Source organism: Ornithorhynchus anatinus, chromosome 19 (assembly GCF_004115215.2).
Source record: "Ornithorhynchus anatinus isolate Pmale09 chromosome 19, mOrnAna1.pri.v4, whole genome shotgun sequence".
In the NCBI taxonomy this organism is placed as follows: domain Eukaryota; kingdom Metazoa; phylum Chordata; class Mammalia; order Monotremata; family Ornithorhynchidae; genus Ornithorhynchus; species Ornithorhynchus anatinus.
The window spans coordinates 2,606,304-2,631,288 of record NC_041746.1 but is presented as its reverse complement, the minus strand read 5'-3'; the positions used below and the strand labels follow the sequence as shown (position 1 = coordinate 2,631,288).

Genomic DNA, 24,985 nt, shown 5'->3' with positions numbered 1-24,985 from the left:
TCAGGTCCTGCATCCCGAAGGGGACAGAGATTGTGGCCTCGAATTATCTTGTATTTGCCCCAGGGTTTAGCCCAGTGCCGGACACAGGGTGGGTGCTTAACACCTACCACAATTAACTATGAATGCTTTCAGGCTAGAGAGACAGAGAAACATAAAACACAGGCGTACGCACGCACACGGAAAATTGACAATTGGGTTAGGACGGACAGACGGACTCCTTCCCCTCCAAAAAAAGTCCCAACTCAGTGTAAAGAGCCCGGGCTTCGGAGTCAGGGGTCATGAGTTCGACTCCCGGCTCTGCCACCCGTCCGCCGTGTGACAGTGGGCGAGTCACTTCACTTCTCTGGGCCTCAGTTCCCTCATCTGTAAAATGGGGATTAACTGCGAGCCTCACGTGGGATGACCTGATTACCGTGTATCTCCCCCAGCGCTTAGAACGGTGCTGGGCACATAGCAAGCGCTTAACAAATACCAACATTACGATTCTAAAGAATGGAGCCGTTTGGTCTCAATTCCACCAACACCGAATGAATACGAGATAAACCGTTCATTCCTAATTCCCCAGGAAATCTGCACATCATTCGCCTTAGGCCGTAAGCTCCTCAGTTGTGGAGCTGAAGGTGGGGGGGACGGGACAAAAGGGTAGAGCCCCAAGGTGGGAGTTGGGAAAATGAGGGTTTGGACAGGGAAGGCCGCTTGAAGGATAAGCGACTTTAATAAGGCTTTGGAGGTGGGAAGAGTGATGCTCCTCTGTCGGCTATGAAGGGGGACGGAGTTCCGGCCGATTGCATTCTCTGCCCCTCGGAATACATTTACCCTCCAAACATTGATTCAGGACAGATTTCTATCATAAAGCCACACCCTAACAGCTTCGAGAAACGATACGATGATGATGATGCCATTTATTGAGCATTCGTACGTACCGAGCACTGCTCAACTCACCGAGGCTAGGTGTCAACCCCCCCAGACGCTGCATCGCTATCGTTCCTCTAGTACCAGCTACACTCCTCGAAACGCTAATCATAATGCACCTTTGCCAAGAGGCTATCTTGTTTTTCAACTATTTCCATCCAGCGAGAAAAGATAAAGATAATTCGTTAGGTAGAAATGAAAACATAAGGAGAGGCTTGGAATTTATGATTTTAGCATTTGATGGAGTGTCATATCTTATTTATAGACAATAATCACCGCTGCTTTTTTTTTTTAAAAAAAAGAAAAGAAGAATCATATTTCTTCACCTTCTAAGACTAATCCAGAATCTCCCAAACCTGTTTTCTAATTACAGCTTGCATTTTGATGTGGCTTTTCATGTAAATACAGTTTTAAGCTCGCAAAAGGAATGTATTCCTATTAAAAGCAGATGTCAGGCAAGCGGTTCCAAAATTCCAAATGTTTATGATCTACCCTGAAATATATCGGAAATTGTCATTTTAAACTATTTTCTGATTGCTCTAGTTCACGTAGATTTTCCAGGGAGTTCGGTGAACCTCCTCATTATAGGCGAAACACGCAGGACTCTCCACAGCCCGACGAGCAGGCTCTTATTGCAAAAAAACCCTCACGAGAAGCCGTGTTGCCTAATGGTCAGAGCACGGGCCCGGGAGCCAGAAGGACCTGGGTTCTAATCCCGGCGCCACCGCGTGTCTGCCGTGTGCCCTTGGGCGTGTCACGTCCCCTCTCCGGGCCTCAGTAACCTCACCCGTAAAATGGGGATTTTACAGAATGTAAGCCCGGTGTGGGCAGGGATCGTCTCCCTTGGTTGCCGAATTGTGCTTTCCGAGTGCTTAGAACAGTGCTCTGCACACAGCAAGCGCTCAGTAAATACAACTGAATGAATGAATGAAGTGTGAGTCCTAGGTGGGACAGGGACTGTGTCCAACCTGATTAGGTTGTATTTACCTCAGCGCTTAATACAGAACCTGACGCATAGTAAGTGCCCTAACAAATACCATTAAAAACTAAAAACCCCACTGGGCTCGTAGGCTCATTGCGCAGATCACTGTGATGAGCACGTTGCAAGCCTTGCTAGTGGTGCTGTGGGTGGAGCCCGGTTCTGGGAATCAGGAGTCGTGCGTTCTCTCTAGACTGCAATCCGGTTGTGGGCAGGAATGTCCCTATCAACTCTTTTATACTACACTCCCCCAAGCGCTTAGTTCAGCGCTCTGCCCGCAGTGAGTGCTCAATCAAGAGCCCTGATCGATTCTTGCCTGGTTCTGCAGTATGGCCTACTAATATGATAATGTTGGTATTTGTTAAGCGCTTACTACGTGCAGAGCACCGTTCTAAGCGCTGGGGGAGATACGGGGTCATCGGGTTGTCCCCCGTGGGGCTCACAGTTAATCCCCATTCGACAGATGAGGGAACCGAGGCACAGAGAGGTGAAGTGACTCGCCCACAGTCCCACAGCTGACGAGTGGCAGAGCCGGGATTCGAACCCGTGAACTCCGACTCCCAAGCCCGGGCTCTTTCCACTGAGCCACGCTCCTTCTCTGGCCTAGTGGACAGAGCCTGGGCCCGGCAGTCAGAAGGACCTGGATTCTAATCCCGGCTCTGCCACTCGTCTGCTGCGTGACCTCGGACAACTCACCTCACTTCTCTGGACCTCAGTTCCCTCATCCGTAAAATGGGAATGAGGACCGTGAGCCGCACGTGGGACAGGGATTCTGTCCAAACCGATTAGCTCGTATCTAACTGGGTGCCTGGCACGTTCATTCATTCAGTCACTCATTCAATCGTATTTATTGAGCGCTTACTGTGTGTAGAGCACCGTACTAAGCACTTGGGAGAGGACAGTACAACAATAAGCAGACACATTCCCTGCCCACGACGAGCTTAAGCGCTTAACAAGTACCATTGAAAAGAAAAAGGGTCTGTCAGGGTCGGCCACGGGCCCGTAAGCTTGCCGCGGGTAACCAACGTGGCGGTTTATTGTTTTATTGGATCCTTCCAAGTCCTCAGTGCGGTCCTTCACACAATCCATCGATGGTATTTACTGACCGCTTACTAAGTGCGGAGCACTGCATTAACTGCTTGGGAGAGTCCAGTACAGCAGAATCAGCAGACGCGTTCCCTGCCCGTAGCGGTCTGATTCCTCCCTTGAAAATGGGGATGAGGATTTCCTACCTCTCCACTCTCCAGGCACGGAGGGAAGACGAAATGAGATCACTGACGTGAAAGCACTTGGGGAAAGGTCAAAGCGCCATACGACTATCCGTTCGCGTGATTAAAGTTCAGGACATTTTAGGCAAGGTAAGCACAGCAGAAGTAAGCTGAGCTAACGGAAAGAGGCACTCCGTCGCTCCCTTCTCTGAAGTGCGTCCAAAATGGACACTGTAATAGTAACGATGATGGTATCTGTTAAGCGCTTACTATGTGCCCGGCACCGTTGGACACAGTCCCTGTCCCGCGGGAGGCTCACAGTCTTAATCCCCATTTTACAGATACGGGAACAGAGAAGTGAAGCGACTCGCCCAAGGTCTCACAGAGCAGACAAGCGGAGAAGCCGGGATTGGAACCCACGTCCTCTGACTCCCAAGCCCGCGTTCTTGCCGCTAAGCTATGCTGCTTCTTCGCTGCTTCGGTTGAGGTGACTGAGGCTCAGAGAAATCCAGGATCACAAGTGGGGGACCGGGGATTAGAAGCCTCGGGGTCTCAGCGGGGTCAGAAAGGGCCCTTGAACCTCAGAAGAAACCCACCTCTCAGACCAAGGGTGGAGTCAGAAGGACCTGGGTTCTAATCCCACGCTCATCTCCGTGTCTCCGATACCTCCACCTCACTGTGCTGCTCTCCCTCCCTCCCTCTCACGTCTGGATCGTCGCTGGATAAACTCCCTTCTTTTTCTAGCCTCCGTGTGGGAGGGTCGGCTGACCATCTCCGCGTCTTAGCGGGGGGGATGGCGGGAGGGGGTCCTTAAACCACACAGCCTCCGACCACGACCCCGTCCGCTCCCGCCTCGCCGACCCCGGCCCGGAAAGGCGGACCCGTCGGCAGTAACCTCACCGAGAGCGATCGGAGATCCGGAACGGCACTCACCTGCTTCGTCTTGGACTTGGTGATGGTGTCGGAGAGCGGCTTCTTTCTCTCCTTCACCGCCGTCTTAGAAAACAGCTCCTCAAACTCGTGCCAGTCGATCGGCGGTTCTTCGATCTTTTCCCAAATCAGGGAAGTGCTCGGATCTCTGGAGTTAAGCGGGAGAACCAAGGAGGTCGTGCCGGAGATAGACAGACAAAAGGACGCGAGTGATTCATGACTCCGAAAGGGCCCCGTTTTGATCCGGGGAGTGTACTGGGATGTCTTTCCCGCCGTCGATGCATTTATAACGACGACTGCGGTATTTGTTGAGCACTTACTACGTGCCAGGCACTGAACTAAGCGCTGGGGTGGATACAAGCAGATCAGGCTGGATACGGTCCCCGTCTCACACGGGGCTCACAGTCTCAATCACCATTTTACAGATGAGGGAACTGAGGCAGGAAGGAGGGAAGTCACTTGCCCAAGGTCACACAGCAGAAAATTGACGGAGTGGCCGGAACGCAGGCCTGGCAGTCGGAAGGTCACGCGTGGCTCAGTGGAAAGAACCCGGGCTTCGGAGTCAGAGGTCATGAGTTGGACTCCCGGCTCTGCCACTTGTCAGCCGTGTGACCGTGGGCGAGTCACTTCACTTCTCTGGGCCTCAGTTAGTTCATCTGTAAAATGGGGATTAACCGTGAGCCTCACGCGGGACGACCCGATGACCCTGTATCTACCCCAGCGCTTAGAACGGTGCTCTGCACATAGTAGGCGCTTAACAAATACCAACATCATTATCATCATCATCCCTGTTCCGCCCCTCGTCTGCTTTACGACCTTGAGCAAGACCCTTCACTCCGTGGGCCTCGGTTACCTCATCCGTAAAATGGGGAAAGACCGGGAGCCCCATGTGGGACATGGGCTACGTCCAACCTGACTAGCTGCATCCAACCCAGGGCTCTGTACAGCGCCTGGGCACGTAGTGAGCACTTAACAGATATCACAGTCGTTATCATCATCAATATTATCATTAAGTCACCTAAGATCCCCGCAGAAAGGCCAAAGGCAACTTTGCTCCGACCGAGAGATTTCCGGAGCTCGGCCGAGCCAAGCCAGAGAAGACCAGCTTGGATCGGCTACATCCGGATCCCGGCCACAGAGGGGTCAGTCGGCGTCCCCGTCCAGGTTCCTCCCCCCGGCTCGGAGGATTGAATGGCGCCCCGACATCGCGGGAGGGCCCGCCTTCCAACCCGCCACCCCGGAGCCAGGAAACAAGGACTGGCGGCCGGGATACGATCTTCCCGGCCCCCGAATGAGAGTTTCATCTCATGGTTCTTCCTCATTTTTGTCTGTACCGAATCGTCCAAAAGAAAAAAAAAAAATAGGACACCGTGGGGCTGGTCAGAGGCCGAGAAACCAGCCAGAGCCTCCTCCTAAACATTCCAAGAGCTTGGAAGCTTCTTACAGGCAAATTTAGGGGAGGAGGAAGTGGAGAGAGGACCAGGGAATGTGGCTGCTTCTTCATTCGTTCAATCGTATCTACTGCGCACTCACTGTGTGCAGAGCACTGCACTAAGCGCTTTGGAGAGTGCACTACAACAACAGACACATTCCCCGCCCGCGATGAGCTTCCGGTGCATTGTCCTCTTCCATCAATTCATTCATTCGACGGTATTTATTAAGCTCTCACTCTGTGCAGAACACCGTACTGAGCAGTTGGGAAATTACGATACAGAAATCAACGGTGACATTCCCTGCCCACAGTGAGCTCACAGTCCCGTTGGGGGGCGGGGAAGACAGACATCGATACAAATGACAAATACGGATGTAAGGAAGAGGGAAGAGCAAAGGGAGCAAGTCAGAGCGACGCAGAACGGGGGGGGGAGACGGGGAAACAGCGGGGCTTCGTCAGGGAAGGTCTCTGGGCGGAGATGGGCCGTCAATAAGGCTCCGAATTGGGGTGGGGGGAGAGTCTTCGTCTGCGGGATCTGAGGAGGGTGAGCGTGCCAGGCCCGAGGCAGGACGCGGGCCAGGGGGTCGGTGGCGAGACAGGGGAGAGGGAGGTCCGGCGAGAAGTTCGGCGGCACCAGAGACCGACCAAATGAGAAACCGAGGCACCAGAGGCACGTCGCTCTCCCCCACGGTTCGGGGGACGACTCGACGGTAACAACGATAATGAGGACGACTGTGGTATTCACTATTTGGTTACTCCGTGCCAGGCACCGCACGGAGCCTCGGGGTGGATTCGAGCAAATCGTGTCGGGCACGGTCCCACGCGGGGCTCCCGACCTCAATTTTCCAGACGGAGGAGCACAGACCCCGAGAAATGAAGCGACCTGCCCCGGGTCACACCGTAGACGACGACATAAAAAACGATGGCGTTCGTTAGGCCTACGTGCCAGCCGCTGTTCTAAGCGCCGGGGTAAACACGAGGTGATCGCGTCGTCCCACGTGGAGCTCACAGTCTTAATCCCCATTTCCCAGGTCGGGTCCCTGAGGCCCAGAGGAGTCAAGTGACTCGCCCAAAGTCACCCAGCCGCCAAGCGGCGGGGCCGGCATTAGAACCCACGACCTCCGACTCCCAAGCCCGGGCTCTTTCCTCTAAACCGGGCTCTGGACTTTAAGCCGGTCGTGGGCGGGGATGGTCACCGTCCGTTGTCGCGGCCTACTCTCCCAAGCGCTCAGTACGGGGCTCAATCGATACGACCGAAGGAGGCGGCGGGGCCGGGATCAGGAGCCACGACCTCCGACCCCCGGGGCCACCCTTCCCCTCCGCGGTGGGTCTTCGGGGTTTCCGGCCTTTACCTTTTGCCGTGGAGCTGAATCCTCGTCCAGTAGAGCGGCTTCATGGGTCGACAGGGCTCGATGGCTCGCTTCCGACTCCCCCGCTCCTGGCTCGGCCCCGCGGCCGACAGGCCGGGGGGCGGCGGCGGCGGGAGGAAGCCGCCCGGCTGGAGCGGCGGACAGGGGGGCGGCCCCGGGCCCCGGGCCGGGGGGCCGGCTCCGGGCAGCGGAGGCGGAGGGGGAGGGGGCAAATGAGGGGATGGGGGTATCGCCATACCGGGCAACGGCGGCGCGGGAGGAGGCGGCGCCGTGGCGCCCGGCAGAGGGGGCGGAGGGGGCGGCGGAGGCGGCATCGCCGTACCCGGCAGAGGGGGCGGAGGGGGCGGCGGCGGCGGCATCGCGGCGCCCGGCAGAGGGGGCGGAGGAGGTGGCATCGTGGCACCCGGCAGAGGGGGCGGAGGGGGCGGCGGAGGCGGCGGCGTGGCACCCGGCAGAGGGGGCGGCGGCGGGATCACGACGCCCGGCGGAGCGGGCGGCGGCGGCGGTATCGCCGTACCCGGCAGAGGGGGCGGAGGGGGCGGCGGCGGTGGCATCGTGGCGCCCGGCAGAGGCGGAGGAGGAGGAGGAGGCGGCGGCGGCGGGGGCGGCGAGGCGGTGCCCGGCGGGGGAGGGACGAGGCCCGGGGCGGCCGCGGGAGGCGAGGGAGCGGGCCCCGGGGCCCCGGGGGGCGGCGGGGGCCGGCTGGCGTTCAGCTGCACCGAGATCAACCTGGGGGACACGATCAGGGAGATCTCCGAGCAAAAGGTGGTCTGGGGGGCCGGCGGGGGCGGGCCGGGGGGCTCCTCTCCGGCCGGGGAGGTCTGCGCCGACCGCGCGCGGAAGACCCTCCGGGCCGGAGCGGGCCCCTCGGCCCCGGGGGCGTCCGGCCGGTCCGAGTCTCCCCCCGGGAGGTCCCCGTCCCCTTCCGGGGGGTCTCCGGCCGCCGAGGGGCAGGGGGCGGCGGCCGTCTGCCGCCGCGGCTGCCGCCGCTCCAGTTGGGCTAGCTTCGTCTTCAAGTGCTCGATGGTCCTCTCCAGCTTCTGGATCACCCGGGTGCTCTCCGTCTCCTCGGCCTTCGGCTCCGGGGATCCCTGCCACGGGAGAGGACGGAAGGGCACGGGTCGGGTCGATATCTCCGGCGCGGAGGCTCGCCGGGGGCGGGGAACGCGTGGGTCACAGCCTTCCGCTGGACCCTCACGGGCTCGGTAAGGTCACCCACGCACGGTGAGCCCTCGAGAAGGCCGCCCGGACGAGCGCGAAGGCAGAGGGCGAGGGGCGACGTCGGGGTGTCCCGGTGGTCCCTCGCGCCCGCCTCCTTCCTCGCCGTGCCCCGGGTGGGGACGAGGGCACCGAGGTACCCGGGCGCTCAGTGCGGCGCTCTGCCCGCGGCGAGCGCCCGATAAACACGACCGAGCGGACGAGGGGCGCGGCGGGCGGCCAGAACGGAACCCCCGCTTCCTCCAGCGGCTCCCGCTGTCCTAGGCCCGGACGTCACTCTCGACGGGACATTTCGCGACGGCCCCCTCCTCGGGCCGGGGGGCGGAGGGGACGGCGAGCCCCCCCCGACCCCGGATCCCCCCCCCCCATCGCTCCCGGGCCCGAAAACCCCTCCGTCTGAGGACGGCCTGACGTCTCCGTCTCCCGGGGGGGGTCCCGGGTCCCCTTCCTCCGCCGCGGCCGGCTCCCGCGGACCCGAGAGCCCGTACCTTCCCGAGCCGGCGCTCCTTGGGGTTCGGACCGATGGCCGAGAAAACACCATCCGGTTTGGGAACTCCGCCCAGAGTCTACGGGTCGGCGGGGAACGACAGATACGGAGACGGGCAGGAGCGGACAGATGAGGACGTCGGTTCCGAAGGGAGGGCAGGCAGGGAGTCGCGTGCTTAATACGCTCCCTCCGTGGGTGTGTTTTGCCCGGGGAAAGTATCGTCTTAAAACCCGGGGCCGTTGACGGGGGTGGACGTGGCCGTTGACTCGGGCCGGTCCGCGCCGCGTCCGACGGACAGGCCGAGCTTCCCGCGTCCTCGGTCCGATCGGACAAGTGAGAGGTGGCATTCTGGGTGGGTCGGTGGTAGGACGCGGGTAGATTTTAACGCTCGATTTAAGGTGCCACCCAGACTGCTTCCTCTGAAGACGGTCAGACTGATAACGACGCTAATACCGACGACGGTAGGGGCGTTTCGTCATCGCTTACTGGGCGGCGAACGCTGTGCTCAGCACCGGGGTGGATTCGATACCGTCAGATCACGCGGGTGCTTGTCTCACCTGGGGCCTTCAGTCTACAGGGGAGGGAGATGAATTCCATCCCCACTTTACAGCTGAAAAAAACTGAGGCCCAGAGAGGATGCGGGACTTCCCCCAGGATGACAGAGTGACAGAGCCGGGATTAGAATTCGGATCTCCCGCTTCCCACTCCTGCTTTTTTCCACTGGGCCAGTCGGCTTCAGTCACCATCTCATTCCCAGAAAAGGGATGATCCCGCTTTGCCGCCTGCCTGCCGTGTGGCCTCGGGCAAGTCATTCCCAAACAAAACCCCTCATCTCCCCACCCGAACCCTGTCCTCCCCCCGATTTTCCCATCACTGTGGACGGCCCCACCCACCCTCCCCGTCTCCCAACCCCAGAACCTTGGCATTATCCTCATCCGGTCATTCAGTCGTATTTCGGGAGCGCTTACCGTGCGCAGAGCTCTGCGCTGAGCGCTCGGAAAGCACCGTTCAGCAGTAATTGCCGAATTGCCCTCGACTCATCTCTCTCCTTCCAAACACGTGTCCGATCTGCCACCGGATCCCGGCGGTCCCACCTTCACGTCGCTAAAACCTGCCCTTTCCTCTCCGTCCGAACTGTTGCCACGTTAATCCAACCCTTACGCCGGCCCTCCCTGATCACTTCATCAGCCTCCTTGCTGACGTTCCCTGCCTCCTGTCTCTCCCCACTCCTAGTCCGTACTTCGCTCCGTTGCCCGGATCATTTCTCTACAGAAAATTTCAGTCCGGTCTCCCCCCGGCTCCTCGAGCGACTCCAGGGGTTACCCGCACCAGTGCCTGGCACATAGTAAGCGCTTAACACCACCATCATCCTCCTCCTCTTCCTCCGCAACAAACTCGTCATCGTCGGCTTTGAATCACTCAGTTACCTTGCTCCCTTCCTACTCTTACCTCCCTGACTTCTGCTTTACCTCCTCGACTTCCGACTCCAACCCGGCCTACACGCTTCGCTCCTCTAACGCCAACCTACTCACCGAACCTCCATCTCATCTATCTCGCCGCCGACTCGGCGCCCACGTCTCGTCTCTGGCCCGGAACGCCCTCCCTCTCCGGATCCGACAGACGACCGCTCTCCTCGCCTCCGAAGCTTTATTAAAAAAAAATCGCACCTCCTCCAAGAGGCCAATAAGCTCCAGCTCGGTAGACGTCGTACTAAGTGCCGGGGTAGATAGAAGGTCATCGGGTTAGACACGGCCCACGTCCTTCAGGGGGTCCGCGGTCTTAATCCCCATTTTAAAGAAGAGGTAACGGACTCAGAAAGTGACCCGCCCCAGGTCGCACAGCAGCCCCGGGGCTCACAGTCTCAATCCCCAGTTTAGAGAAGCGGTAACAGGCTCAGAGAAGGGAAGTGACTCGCCCAGAGCCACACAGCGGCTGAGCGGCAGAGCCGGGATTAGAACCCAGGTCCTCTAACTCCCGGGCCCCCGCTCTTTCCGCGAGGCCGCGCTGCATATCCCGCACAGAGCGAAGCGGACAGGCCACGGAGTTAGAAGATCATGGGTTCCGATCCCGGCTCCGTCTGCCGTGCGGCCTTGGGCAAGTCACAACTTCTCCGTGCCTCGGTTACCTCTGAGGGAAAACGGGGAATGGGTCCGGGAGCCCCACGCAGGGCAGGGACCGTGTCAAACCCGATCCGGTTGCATCGACCCCCGCGCTTGGCACGGCGCGCGGCACGTAGCAAGCGCTTAAACGCCACAGTTATCACTACCGAGCGGTTGCCCGTTAGACCCGTCCTCTGCCTCCGAGGAGCTGATAGGTCGCCGTAGCCCGCTTCCGTCTCCTTTCCTCGTGGACGGGGGGAGGGAGAAGGAATGACAACGTCGGTGTCTGTCAAGCGCTTACTATGCGCCGAGCGCCGTTCTAAGCGCTGGGGGAGACACGGGGGAATCGGGACGGCTCACGGTCTTAGTCCCCATTTTCCAGATGAGGGAACTGAGGCCCAGAGAAGCGAAGTGACGAGGTGGGAGTCGAACTCACGACCTCTGACCCCTTCCACTGAGCCGCGCTCCATGGGACAAACCCCGTGACCCGAGCGGCAGTGAGGTGGGGGGAGGGAGGGGGAGAGAGACAGAGAGAGAAAGAGAGACGCGCCCAGACATACAGAGACAGACGCGGGGATCACAAGTAAAGTGGGAAGATCAGGCTGGAACCATCCTTCCGTACACAGTTTGGAAGAGCTGGATTTCTCGGCATCGGTTTTTGTTCCGCACGAGCCCAGCCGCCCACTCGGCTGAGCGGCCCGGCCCTGGGTCTAAACTCCAAGAAAGCTCTGACCCCTTGGAAAGCTCCTAACATGGGCATAGCTTCAAGCTCCTTTCTCCCCAAACGGTCGAGGAGCATCTACCGAGCCTCACTGCCCCGGGAGACACGGTCCTTCCTTCCTTCTTTCAAATCTTTCCTCCCCCCCCAACCCCCCCCCCCGCCGCAGAACACACACGTACGCACGGGGATTGTTGTCTGTCTGTGGAAATGCTTCCGCGCACACTGGATTCCGAGAATCGCTACCTGCTGCGAGATGGTAATCATGATAAATGACGACGACGGCCTTCGGTGAGCGCTTACCGGGTGCCAGGCACTGTTCTAAGCACGGGGGGAGGGGGGATACGAGGGAATCGGGTTGTCCCACGTGGGGCTCTCGGGCTTCATCCCCATTTTGATGATGATAATGTTGGTATCTGTTAAGCGCTTGCTCTAATAACCGTAATAATAATGATGTCGCTATCTGTTAAGCGCTCACCATGTGCCGAGCACCGTTCTAAGCGCCGGGGAGATACAGGGTAATCGGGTTGTCCCACGTGGGGCTCACGGTCTCGATCCCCATTTTACAGATGAGGGAACTGAGTCGCAGAGCAGTGAAGCCACTTGCCCGCTGTCCCACGGCTGACAAGTGGCAGAGCCGGGATTCGAACCCATGACCCCTGACTCCCAAGCCCGGGCTCTTTCTACTGAGCCACGCTGCTTCATTTGACAGATGAGGCGACTGAGGCCCTGAGAAGCGAAGGGACTCGCCTGCCGTCGCCCAGCTGGCAAGTGACGGAGGCGGGATTAGAACACACCACCTCCGACTCCTAAACCCGGGCTCTTGCCACTGAGCCACGCTGCTCCTCTGGGAAACCACATTCGGATGAAGAGCAAGTTCCCACTCTAGATCGTAAGCTCTCGGCGGGCAGGACACCTGTCTACTAACCCCGCTTTTATTGCACTCTGCCAGGTTTTGGTACAGTGCTCCGCGCACAGTCAGCGCTCGATAAATATCGCCGATCGACCGAACCGGGAGAACGGATTCCCCGTGGGACAGGAACTGCGCCCCACCCGATTATCTTGTACCTACCCAGCGCTTCCAACAGCGCTCGGCCCACAGCAGCGCGGCTCAGTGGCAAGAGCCCGGGCTTTGGAGTCAGAGGTCATGGGTTCGAATCCCCGCTCGGCCACGTCAGCTGAGGGACTTTGGGCGAGTCACTTAGCTTCTCGGTGCCTCGGTTACCTCATCTGCAGAATGGGGATGAAGACCGTGGGCCCCCCGCGGGACGACCCGATGCCCCCGTGTCTCCCCCAGCGCTTAGGACAGCGCTCGGCACACAGTAGGCGCTTAACAAATGCCAACATTATTATTCTTGTTATAGCACGAGCTTAACGAATACCAAATAGATTCAGACCACAAATTCTGACCTCTCCCCCATCAACCCAAGAGTGGTATTTTGGTGCGTGATGAGCACTGTACGAAGCACTGGGAGAGTACAATGCAGCAGAGCTGGTAGATAAGATCTCTGCTCTCGAAGAGTTTACGGTCTAATGGGGGAGTCGCAGATGGTGGAGAGAGCCCGGGCTCGGGAGTCGGAGGTCATGGGTTCTGATCCCGGCTCCGCCACCTGTCAGCTGTGTGACCTCGGGCAAGCCACTTCCCTTCTCTGTGCCTCAGTCACCTCATCTGTCAACTGGGGATGAAGACCGTGAGCCCCACGCGGGACAACCTGATGACCCTGTATCTCCCCCGGCGCTTAGAACGGGCTGTGTGACTGTGGGCAAGTCACTTCGCTTCTCTGCGCCTCAGTTCCCTCATCTGTAAAATGGGGATTAAGTCTGTGAGCCCCACGTGGGACGACCCGATTCCCCTATGTCCACCCCAGCGCTTAGAACAGTGCTCGGCACATAGTAAGCGCTTAACAAATACCAACGTTATTATTATTATTATTGCTTAGGGAGCGCCTAATCGATACCAGCGTCAGTATCATTACTACTAACGAGGAACGGAGACAACGGAAATGTACAGAAGTGCTGTGGAGGTGAGATGACTCTTGAAATGCTTACGGAGGGCAGAGCTCAAAGAACACAGACGACCCAGAAGGAAGATGGGTCATCGGGAAACACTAATGAGGGAAGGCTTCCTGGAGGAGGAACTATTTGAACGAGGCCTCCGAGGCCGAGAAGCAAAACGGGCTAGCGGACGGAGCCGGGGCCCCGGGCGTCAGAAGGACCCGGGTTCTAATCCCGACCCCCTCCGCTTCTCTGCTGTGACCTGGGGCAAGCCAGTCGGGTGCTATATCGCGCCCTTTCCGGCGGGCGCGACACTGTACTGAGCGCTTGAGGTCACTTCCCTCATCTGTCCAATGGGGATTAAGACGGTGAGCCCCGTGTGGGACGGGGACTCGGCCCAACTCTATTATCGTGCACTTACCCCAGCGTTTAGAACAGAGTCTGGCACCTAGTAAGCGCTTAAATGGCATCATTGCCATGAGAAGCAGCGTGGCGCAGTGGAAAGAGCACGGGCTTTGGAGTCAGGGCTCATGAGTTCGAATCCCAGCTCTGCCACTTGTCGGCTGTGTGACTGTGGGCGAGTCACTTCACTTCTCTGTGCCTCAGTTCCCTCATCTGTAAAATGGGGATTAAGACTGTGAGCCCCACGTGGGACAACCTGATTCCCCTGTGTCTACCCCAGCGCTTAGAACAGTGCTCTGCACATAGTAAGCGCTTAACAAATACCAACATTATTATTAACATTATTATCATTGCAAATACGATCCGCGGTCACTTAGGGACAAGGAGCGAGGTGCACAGCTGCCATCTACTGGCTATCAAGAGAACAGCAAGAGCCGGGACGGGGCAGGAGGGTCAAAGTTCATCGTGCGCCAAACGCTCTCCTAAGCGCTGCGGCAGATACGTGGCGATGATAACGTTGGTATCCGTTAAGCGCTTACTACGGGCGGAGCACCGTTCCAAGCGCCGGGGGAGACCCAGGGGAATGAGGTGGTCCCACGTGAGGCTCCCGGTCCTCGTCCCCATTTTAATAACAATAATAATGTTGGTATTTGTTAAGCGCTTACTGTGCGCAGGGCACTGTTCTAAGCGCTGGGGTAGGCACAGGGGAATCGGGTTGTCCCACGTGGGGCTCACAGTCTTAGTCCCCCTTTTACGGATGAGGTAACTGAGGCCCAGAGAAGTGAAGTGACTCGCCCACAGTCACACAGCCGACAAGTGGCAGAGCTGGCATTCGAACTCGTGACCCCTGACTCCAAAGCCCATGCTCTTTCCACTGAGCCACGCGAGATGAGGGAACTGAGGCACGGAGCAGCGAAGTGACTCGCCCACAGTCACACAGCTGACGAGGGGCAGAGTCGGCATTCAAACCCATGACCTCTGACTCCCAGGCCCGGGCCCTTGCCACTGAGCCACGCGCTTCCTATGAGCCGAGCCCCCTTCTAAGCACTGGGGTAGATACAAGATCGCCGGGTTGCCCCACTGGCGTTCCCCATTTTACAGATGAGGTCACTGAGGCACAGAGAAGTTAAGTCATTTGCCCAAGGTCACACAGCAGACAAGGGGGATTAGAACCCACAACCTCTGACTCCCAAGCCCGGGCTCTTGCCCCTAAGCCACGCTGCTTCTCCCGGCTCCGCCGCCTGTCCGCCCGAGACCTCCGGCAACTCACTTCGCTTCTCTGGGCCTCGGTTATCTCATCTGTCAAATGGGGATTGAGACTGTCATAGACTGCATCCAACCTGATTAACCTGTATCTACCCCAGCGCTTAGAACGGTGCCTGGCACATAATAAGCAGTTAATAAATACCATAAAAAAAGTCTAAGTCGGAGAGTTGAACAGGTATCGAATCCCCATTTTACAAATGAGGGAACTGAGGCTTCGGGGAGGTTAAGCGACTTGCTCAAGATCACACAGCAGAGTCGGGCTTAGAACCCAGGTCCTCTGACTCTCACGCCCACTCTCTTTCCGCTAGGCCACGGAGCTGGAAGATTTTTATTTGTTTTTGGTATTTTTTAAGTACTTACTATGTACCAGGCACCGTACTAAGTGCTGGGGTAGCTATAAAATCATCAGATTGGACACAGTCCCTGTCCCACCTGGGGCTCACAGTCTTAATCCCCATTTTACAGACGAGGGAACTGAGGCTCAGAGAAGTGAGGTTCGAATCCCGGCTCCACCATCTGTCTACTGAGTGTGACCTTGGGCAAGTCGCTTCACTTCTCTGGGCCTCAGTTTCCTCATTCTCTAAAATGGGGATTTCTACTGTGAGCCCCACATGGTCCGACCTGATTAGCTTCTATCTACCCCAGCGCTTAGGACAGGGCCTGGAACACGGCTTAGCAAATACCATAAAGAAAGAAAAATCTGTAAAACGGGGGGAACGGACGCCTGCTCTCCCCACCTCGTCGTCCGTACGAGGACGTGAGGTAGATTGGAAACGGAACTCGTCGTGGGCCCGGAATATCACTTTCTGGTTGTACTGTACTTTCCCGAGCACTCAGTACAGTGCTCTACCCACGCCAAGTGGCTAATAAGTACAACCGAACGAATGAAACTTGAGGAAACGGGGGCAGGCCGGACCCTTCCGTGACCGCGGCCGAGAAGCCGGAGGGGGACGAGGGGAGGAGACCCTCCAGCGGTCGCCCATCCATCCCCACATCAGAGAGCAACTCCTCGCCCTTGGCTTTAAAGCCGTCCATCCCCTCGCCCCCTCGCCGCTCTCCCACTCCATCCCGGCCCGCACACTTTGCTCCTCTAAACCTAAGCCTCTCCCCGTGCTTCCCTCTCTTCTATCTCGCCCACGTCCCGCCTCCGGCCCGGAACGCCCTCCCTCCCAAATCCGACAGACAATGATTCTTCCCCATTTTAAAGCCTTATCGAAAGCCCATCTCCTCCAAGAGGCCTTCCCTGACTGAGCCCTCCTTTCCTCCCTCTCCCTTTTGCATCTCCCCGCCTCGCTCCCTTCATTCACCTCCCCCTTGCCAGCCCCACGGCACTTACGTCTACGTATCCGGAGTTTATTTATATTAACGTCCATCCGAACCGTAAGCTCACTGCGGGCAGGGAATGTATCTGCCATTCTTTTGTCCTCTCCCAAAGAGCTCAGTACGGTGCTCTGCACGCAGTAAGCATTCATCAAGAAACAAGCCCGGCAGCCTCCCGCCTCTCCTCACTCCAGTCCATAGTTCACTCTGCTGCCCGGATCGTTTTTCCACAGAAACTTTCATTCCGTGTTTCCCCGCGCCTCCAGAATCTTCCTGTCCTCCTTCCTGCCCGCTGAGCCGGTGGAAAAGAAGAACTCGCCCCACCCCAATCCGACGGAGAGCTTCCACTCACCTCCGTCGGGCAGACGGATTCAGGGCTTAGCCGCCGCGTCTCCGGATCCGCGCCTTGACACTCTGGAAGGGAAAGGAAATGGCCGAGTTAGAAGCCCTGAGAGAAGGATAACAATGACGACGATGATGGTATAGGTTAAGCGCCTACTATGTGCCAAGCACTATTCTAAGCGCCGGGGTAGATACGAGGTAATCAGGTGGTCCCAGTCTTCATCCCCATTTGACAGATGAGGTAACTGAGGCACAGAGAAGTGAAGTGGCTCGCCCCAAGTCACACGGCAGACAAGTGGCAGAGCCGGGATGATATTCCCCCTCTCTATCACCCAGGTCTGCCTTCCACCGGGAGGAGGGGACGGGTCAATGTCTCCCTCCCCGAGCGAGGGACCCCGATCTCAACGGCCCCCCGGTGTCTAGCCGTTCGATGGTGGGCTTGACCTCCATGACATTTGAAATGAAAATAAAAAATCAAGGCTCTGATGGCAAGAGGGAATACTCTGGGGAAACAATACGCTAAACGAACAAAGGTTATTGATTGGGTCTTCAGAAATCTCACAGAGATAGTTCTCTGGTTGCCCCAAACTTAGCTCAGTATATGGAGAATTGGGGCATCTGTAGACTGTTTCGCCCCGGTAAAAAGCGATTTCATCCGGAGTTATGTACTTTTTGTTTTAAATGGCATTTATTAAGCACTTGCTGTGTGTTACGCACCGTCCTAAGCACCGGAGTAGATACAGTCCCTCCAGACTGTAAGCTCGTCGCGGGTAGGGAACGCGTCCATTTATTGTTATATTGTCCGCTACAAAGCGCTTAGCACAGTGCTCTGCACACGGCGAGCACTCAATAAATACGATTTCCTGACTGACTCCGGGTTTGTTCCACTCCCGGGAAGAGCTGCTGGTGGGGAGAGCGTGTCCGTAGTTACCCTGAGATGCTCTGACCCCTGGACCCTACAAAACGACCACTGTCCCCCCCCATAGAGAAGCAGCACTGCGTAGCGGATAGAGCCCAGGCCTGGGAGTCAGCAGCTCATGGGTTCCAATCCCGCCTCCGCCACTTGTCTGCTGTGTGACCTTGGGGAAGTCACTTCCCTTCTCCGGGCCTCATCTGTAAAAAAAAAAAAAATGGGGAGGGAGACGGGGAGCCCCGTGTGGGACATGGACTGTGTCCAGTCCGATTTGCCGCTATTGATAATGTTGGTATTTGTTAAGCGCTCACTATGTGCCGAGCGCTGTTCTAAGCGCTGGGGTAGACATAGGCGAATCAGGTCGTCCCACGTGGGGCTCACGGTCTTCATCCCCATTTTACAGATGAGGGAACTGAGGCCCAGAGAAGTGAAGTGACTCGCCCACGGTCACCCAGCCGACAAGCGGCAGAGCTGGGATTCGAACTCATGAGCCCTGACTCCAAAGCCCGTGCTCTTTCCACTGAGCCACGCTGCTTCTCCCCTTCAGCGCTTAGTACGGTGCCTGACACGTAGTAAGGGCTTAACAGATACCACAATTATTATTTTTATTATTATTATTATTATTATTCCAGATAGGAGGTAATGTTTCTCGAGGAGGCCAGAAGGGGGCGCGCCTGACACTTGCCTGGAAGACTGACGGCTGAACCTGTTAAGGAGGAGGCAGGAATGGGCGGGGGGGGGGGTAAATGAAATTAATTTCATTTATTTTCTCCCTTAATCCCACCCAGAGGCGGGGAAGACCTTTCCCTAGAGCGGTAAGCGACACCTAGTGGGTTCACAGCCCCCTCGGGATAAGCTTCAGATCCCCTCCGACGCGCCTGTCAATCGATCGCACTTATTGAGCGCCCGCCGGGTGCGGTGCGCTCTGCAGATGAGGACCCCGGGGCCCAGGGAGGCTAAGTGATCTGCCCGAGGTCACACAGCAGGCAAGGGGCGGAGTCAGTTTCAGAACCCAAGCCTCCTGACGCACGGGCCTTGTGCTTTGCCCTAGCTGAACTGCACAGTTCAGACTGGTAAAAGCTCTTTTCTTGGATTAGAGGGGAGGCTGGGAAAGGAGAGCTGGGATTCTGGAATTCCCAAGGGCTTTCTTTCTAGGAAATCACAGAATGGAAGCTCAGCAATCTTTTTTTTTTAAAAAAAGAAAAGTGTATTTTTTAAGCTCTGACTATACGCCAGGCACTGTACTAAGCGCTGGGGTAGACGTAAATTAATTGGATTGGAAACAGTCCCTATCTCATGTGGGGCTCACAGACCCAATCCCCACTGTACGGATGAGGGAACCGAGGCCCAGAGAAGTGAACCGGCTTGGACAAGACCGAACAGCAGATGAGTAGTGGAGCCTGGATTGGAACCCAGGTCCTCTGACTCCCAGGGCCAGGCTCTTTCCGCTCGGGCCACAGACCTCCCTTCTTCACAAGTCACGGCGACCGGAAATCGTCTGTTTCCAGCTGCAGATCTCCCTCTCCGTCCCCCTGGACCCTTGACCTGAAGCTGCGGCCGACGTTCACTTGAGGATCGGGGGGGTCCCCATCGGCTCCTCTGCAGAAGCCTAGGACCAGGGGGGTCACGAGGTCCAACTTCCAGCCCCGTCTCCAAGACTGACACCCCAAAGCAGACCCAACAACCCCCTCTGGGCCGCCTCATCTGGAAGACGCGGTGCAAGCGGGTTGGGAGCCCGGCAGAAAGAGCCCAGGCTTGGGTCTCAGAGGAACTGGGTTCTAATCCCAGCTCTGCCACCTGTGAGACCTTGGACGAGTCACTTAAACGTGGTATGGTGGATGGAGCCCAGGCCTGGGAGTCAGAAGGTCACCTTGGCCAAGTCACTTCACTCCTCTGAGCCTCAGTTTTCTCACGGGTAAAACGGGGATTCAATACCTGTTCTCCCTCATACTTAATGATAATAATAACGTTGGCATTTGTTAAGCGCTCACTAGGTGCAGAGCACTGTTCTAAGCGCTGGGGGAGATACAGGGTTACCAGGTGGTCCCACGTGGGGCTCACAATCTTAGTCCCCATTTTAAAGATGAGGTAACTGAGGCACAGAGAAGTTAGAGGGTGAGCCCCGTGTGTGTGCATCCCTCCTCTGAAACCGGTCTCTACCCCTCGCTGTTAGACCGGGGCTCAAGATATAGTAAGCACTTAAACGCGGTACTAACAAAACAGCAGCAGCGACAACAACAACTAACTGTGGGATCTGGGGGTGGGGTGGGCCTGCAGAGGAACAATTCTGGAAGTCCAGAATTCTGGTATGTCTCCGTTAACCGCAGCGATTTCACCCAAAAGGGAAATCCAGAACTGTGCTGACACCACGAGAAGGCTGGAGAAGCAGCGTGGCTCAGGGGAAAGAGCACGGGCTTTGGAGTCGGAGGTCAGGGGTTCGAATCCCGGCTCGGCCACTTGGCAGCCGTGTGACGGTGGGCGAGTCGCTTCACTTGTCTGTGCCTCGGTTACCTCATCTGTAAAATGGGGATGAAGACCGTGAGCCCCACGTGGGACAACTCGATTCCCCTGTGTCTACCCCAGTGCTTAGAACGGTGCTCTGCACACAGTAAGCGCTTAACGAATACCAACATTCTGACTGGAAAAATGACTACTCGTTTATCATCATCAACGATACTTACCGAGTCCTTTCTACGTGCGGGACACTACGCGCTTGGGAGGGGACGACACGGCCGAGTTGGCAGAGCCGTTCCCTGCCCCCAACGAGCTCCCCGTCTAGACCCGTTCTAAGGACCGGGCAAATGCTACTTTGCCCCTGAAATTCAGGGGGAGGCAGCGCAACAGGCTCATCGACTAGTGACGTGAAATATCACACTCACCTTCAGCATCCACTTACAGGAAGGCATATCAAAAGGAAAAAAAGAAAGTCGACAGATGAAAATTTGCTTACTCCGGCCTTTACGTGCACAACTCTTGCTTTCAAGCACTCGGGAAAATGAAAAAGCACGCTTTACATTCTATCTTCTCGGTAGCCTATTCGAAGGAACTACAACTCCAAATCCGCAAACCATCACTACCGAGCACCCCAAGGGAGTCCATTCAAAGAGAATCCGGTATTTTGAGCCGAGGGAAACCGCAGCGATAAAGACACCGAGCCCTCATTCTGTGCTGCGCACTGGGGTAGACTCAAGATTGGCGGCTAATAACGTCGACATTTGTTAAGCTTTACTGGGTGCCACGCGCTGTATTAAGCGTTAGGGTAGATTCGAGATAATCAGGTTGGACAAGTCCATGTCCGCCTTGTAGCAGCGTGGCTCGGTGGAAAGAGCCCGGGCTTCGGAGTCAGAGGTCATGGGTTCGACTCCCGGCCCTGCCACCTGTCAGCCGTGTGACGGTGGGCGAGTCGCTTCGCTTCTCTGTGCCTCGGTTACCTCATCTGGAAAATGGGGATCAAGACTGCGAGCCCCACGTGGGACGACCCGATTCCCCTGTGTCTACCCCAGCGCTTAGAACAGTGCTCGGCACGTAGTAAGCGCTTAACAAATACCAATATTATATTATTAACGATGCACAGACGGGTTCCCTGGCCACAACGAGATTACAGTCTGCAAGGCTCAATACCCACAGCTGATGAAGACATGAATAATAATAATAATGGTATTTGTTAAGTGCTTACTATGTGCCAGGCACTTTTCTAAGCACCGGGGTGGATCCAAGCAGCAGGGCCCAGGGGCTACAGCACCGGCTTGGGAATCAGAAGGTCACGGATTCTAATCCCGGCTCGGCCGCTCGTCTGCTGCGTGACCTCGGGGAAGTCACTTCACTTCCCTGGGCCTCAGTTCCCTCATCTGTAAAATGGGGATGAAAACCGCGAACCCCGCGTGGCACCGATCTCCTTGTGTCCACCCCAGCGCTTAGTACAGCGCCTGGCACGTAGTAAGCGCTTAACGAATACCGCGGTTATCGTTATGACAAGGATAGGAATGAGCTCCGACCGCCACAGCCCTCTCCCGCATCCCGGCCCGCCCCGGCCCCTGCTGCGAAGCTGAGCTTTTCCAGAGTGAGCTGGAGGTCAGTACGGACCCCCCAACGGTCCTACCTGCTTCAGGAGGTCGGGGCTGTCGAGCGGCGTCGGAGGGCGGCTGTTCTTGCAGGAAATCCAGCGAGTGCGGGGGCTGTCTCACTGCCGCCCAGGTGTAAAGCTGGTCTTGCTAGAGCGGCAGAGGGCGAGACGGTGGATGGGCGGAGGGGAAATCATCATTTTGATGCTATCGATGCCTACTTGTTTTGTTGTCTGTCCCCCCCCTTCTAGACTGCGAACCCCTTGTTGGGTAGGGATCGTCTCTCTCTGTTGCCGAACTGTACTCTCCAAGCGCTTAGTACGGTGCTCAATAAATCCGACCGAAGGAACGAAATCGTGGCGGGACGGGAAAGAGAAAACACAGCTCCCGGAAATCTCCACACAAGGGGCTTTCGGTTTCCCCTCACTCCCCTCATTCGTTCAGTCACATTTCCTGGACGCTTACTGCGGGCGGAGTACTGTACTAAGCACTTCGGAGAGCACATCACAACGATAAACTGACACATTCCCTGCCATGGAGGAGCTTCCGATTTAGAGGGGGAGGGACGCTAAGAGGAATAACTGAATTACAGGTCGCCAAAGAGACACTGTAGAGATACGGGGAAAGGGAAGTAAACGTGCTCGTCGCCTCAGTAAATACAGTAAGCGTTCACTAAATACCATTGACTGACTGACTCTCTGGCATCCCCCTGCTTGCTAAAGCTGGTTCCCAACCCTCTGCCTTCAGCTCGGATGCATCGTTATTAACGACAGTAATAAGAGTAGGCATTCTAATGAGTATCGGGAACGATTACGACCACTGAGGTATTTAAGAGCTTACCGGGTGCCGAGCGTTGGGTTAAGCACTGGGGAAGGTAATTAGGTTAGAGCCAACAGAAATGCTGACGATAATAATAATAAAAATGGTACTTGTTAAGCATTCACTATGTGCCAAGCGCTGTATTAAGCACTGGGGTACGTAGAAGATAATCGAGTATCAGAAGGGGCTCCGATTCTACGTAGGAGGGAAAAATGGGTATTGAGTCCCCATTTTGCAGATGAGGGAATTGAGGCCCGGAGAAGTTAAATGACTTGCCCAAGGCCTAGTGGACAGAGCCCGGGCCTGGGAGTCAGAAGGACCTGGCTTCTAATCCCGGCTCTGCCGCTTGTCTGCTGTGTGACCTCGGGCAAGTCACTTTCCTTCAGTGGCCTTCAGTTCCCTCATCTGTAAAGTGGGGATTAAGACTTTAAATCCCATGTGGGACAGGGACTGTGTCCGACCTGAAATTTTCACATCTACCTCAGTGCCAAGGACAGTGCCTGATGCATAATCAACGCTTAATACCACAAGCATGAAAATCATCATCGTTACGGGATGGAGCCGGGGCTAGAACCCAGATCTTCAGACTCCCAGGCCCGGGCTCTTCCCACTAGACCACGCAGCTTCGAGTCTTTCTAGCGCCAGTGAGCGTGAATCGAAAACCGTCCATCTTCGAAGAAGAGTCGTCGCACGTCCCGGACGCCCGCTTGGCACCCTGAGCTGTCCTAAGCGCTTGGGGAAGGCGCCAAAGAGGGGACCACCACGCCCCCCCCAACAACCGCCGCCACGTTGCCGGGGGGGGAAGGACTGGGCTGTCCCAAGCTCTCAGCTCAGCGTTCTGCGCCTGGCGACCGCGGGGGGACGGGGGCTGAGAGGGCGGACTCACGTCGAAGGTGGCGGCTGGGGCGTGGGCGCTCTGAGGACAGGGTTCCCGGAAGCAGTCGCTGAACGGCAGGAGCAGGCCCAGGGCGAGGATCCGGGAGCAGAACTTCTCCGCCTCTTCCGGGGGAGCATTCTCCTGCTGGCTGAACAGCTTCTCCAAGAGGGTGCGCCCTACAGAGCCGGGACCAAGCGCTCAATAAATACGACCGACCGATCGGCCCCCGGGCTCTTGGTGCGCGGGGAATGGCTCTTTTCCGGTGGACTCCCTGCAAGCGCTCAGTACAGTGCTCTGCACACAGTAAGCACTCACTATCACTGTTTGATCCCCCCCCCCCGCCCGGCCCACGTCGTGTATGTCCTCATCTGTAAATCATTTATTTCTACCAATGCCCGGTCTCCCCTCTAGAGCATAAGCCAGAGCAGTGCTTTGCACAAAGTAAGCGCTTAACATACCATCATCATCATCATTGTTATTATAAGCTCCCTGGGGGCAGGGAATGTATCTCTTTGTATTCTCCCAAGAGCTTAGCCCAGTGCCCTGCACACAGCAAGCGCTCAATAAATACGACCGATCCACCGGCCGCGTTTATTGAGCCCTTACTGTGTGCGAAGCAATGGACTGAACGCCAGGGAGAGGACGATTCGACGGAGTCGGTAGAAACGTTCCCTGCCGGCAGCGGGCTTACAGTCCGGAGGGAGAGCATTTCCCGAGGCTTGTCGCGTCTTACTCTTCTACCCGGCCAAATCGACGTCTTTAGTTTCTGATTTTGACTATCGTTCAGAAGGTCACCGAGCCGGCAAGCGGAAAGGGTTCGGAGATCCACTGCCGGCCATTTCATTGGTTCTCATTTCTGCTACCCTTCACAGAAAAGCCAAGTTTCATCTTACCTACCGGAGTCTCAAATCCAAACAGATTAATTAATCCTCTTGGGGGAAGAAAAACACCTCTGGGATGACTTCGGCCAGATTTAAGAGGAACAAAGGAACTTGTGAAGGACCACATCAAATGTACAGAGCTAACAGAAGCGGAACTGATAAGGACTCACCCAGGACATAAGCAGTTTCCTTTTTTTGTTTTTAAGAAATAAATCAATGCTTCAGTATAATTTCCATTAGACTGAAAGCCCCTTGAGACTGGGAGCCCGTCGTTGGGCAGGGACCGTCTCTATCTGTTGCCGAATTGTACATTCCAAGCGCTTAGTACAGTGCTCTGCACACAATGTGTGCTCAATAAGTACTACCGAATGAATGAGAGCTGGAATCAAATCTGCCAACTGTATTATACTCCCCCAATAGCTTAGTACAGTGTTCGTCACAAAAGAGAAGCAGCACGGCCTACTGGAAAGAACTCGGGCCTGGAAGTCAGAGCACCTCAGTTCTAATCTATCAGCTGTGTGGCCTTGGGCCAGTCACTGCACTTCCTCTGTGTCTCGGTTCCCTTCTCTGTAAAATGGGAATTAAGAGGGTGAGCCCGTCGTGGGACACGGGCTGTGTCAGCCTGATTACCTTATATCTACCCCATCACTTAGTACAGTGCCCGGCACTTAGTAAGCACTTAAATACCATTAAAAAAGCACTCAGATACCACCGACTGATTCCAAATAACAGAACTCGGTTCCATTATTAGAGGAT

The 24,985-nt window shown here is 56.5% G+C and overlaps 1 protein-coding gene across 1 annotated transcript in view; it reads right to left on the bottom strand.

The window, feature by feature from the left end:
• The window catches only part of FMN2 (formin 2), a 129,810-nt gene that overhangs the window by 88,222 nt on the left and 16,603 nt on the right, over positions 1-24,985 (bottom strand). Inside the window, exons 3-8 of the mRNA XM_039914856.1 lie at positions 23,358-23,524; positions 21,691-21,802; positions 20,471-20,482; positions 16,689-16,750; positions 6,814-7,922; positions 4,033-4,177 (exon numbers count right to left, since the gene is read on the bottom strand). Coding sequence (XP_039770790.1) covers positions 4,033-4,177; positions 6,814-7,922; positions 16,689-16,750; positions 20,471-20,482; positions 21,691-21,802; positions 23,358-23,524 — 1,607 coding nt within the window. The remainder of the gene's footprint in view (positions 1-4,032; positions 4,178-6,813; positions 7,923-16,688; positions 16,751-20,470; positions 20,483-21,690; positions 21,803-23,357; positions 23,525-24,985) is intronic.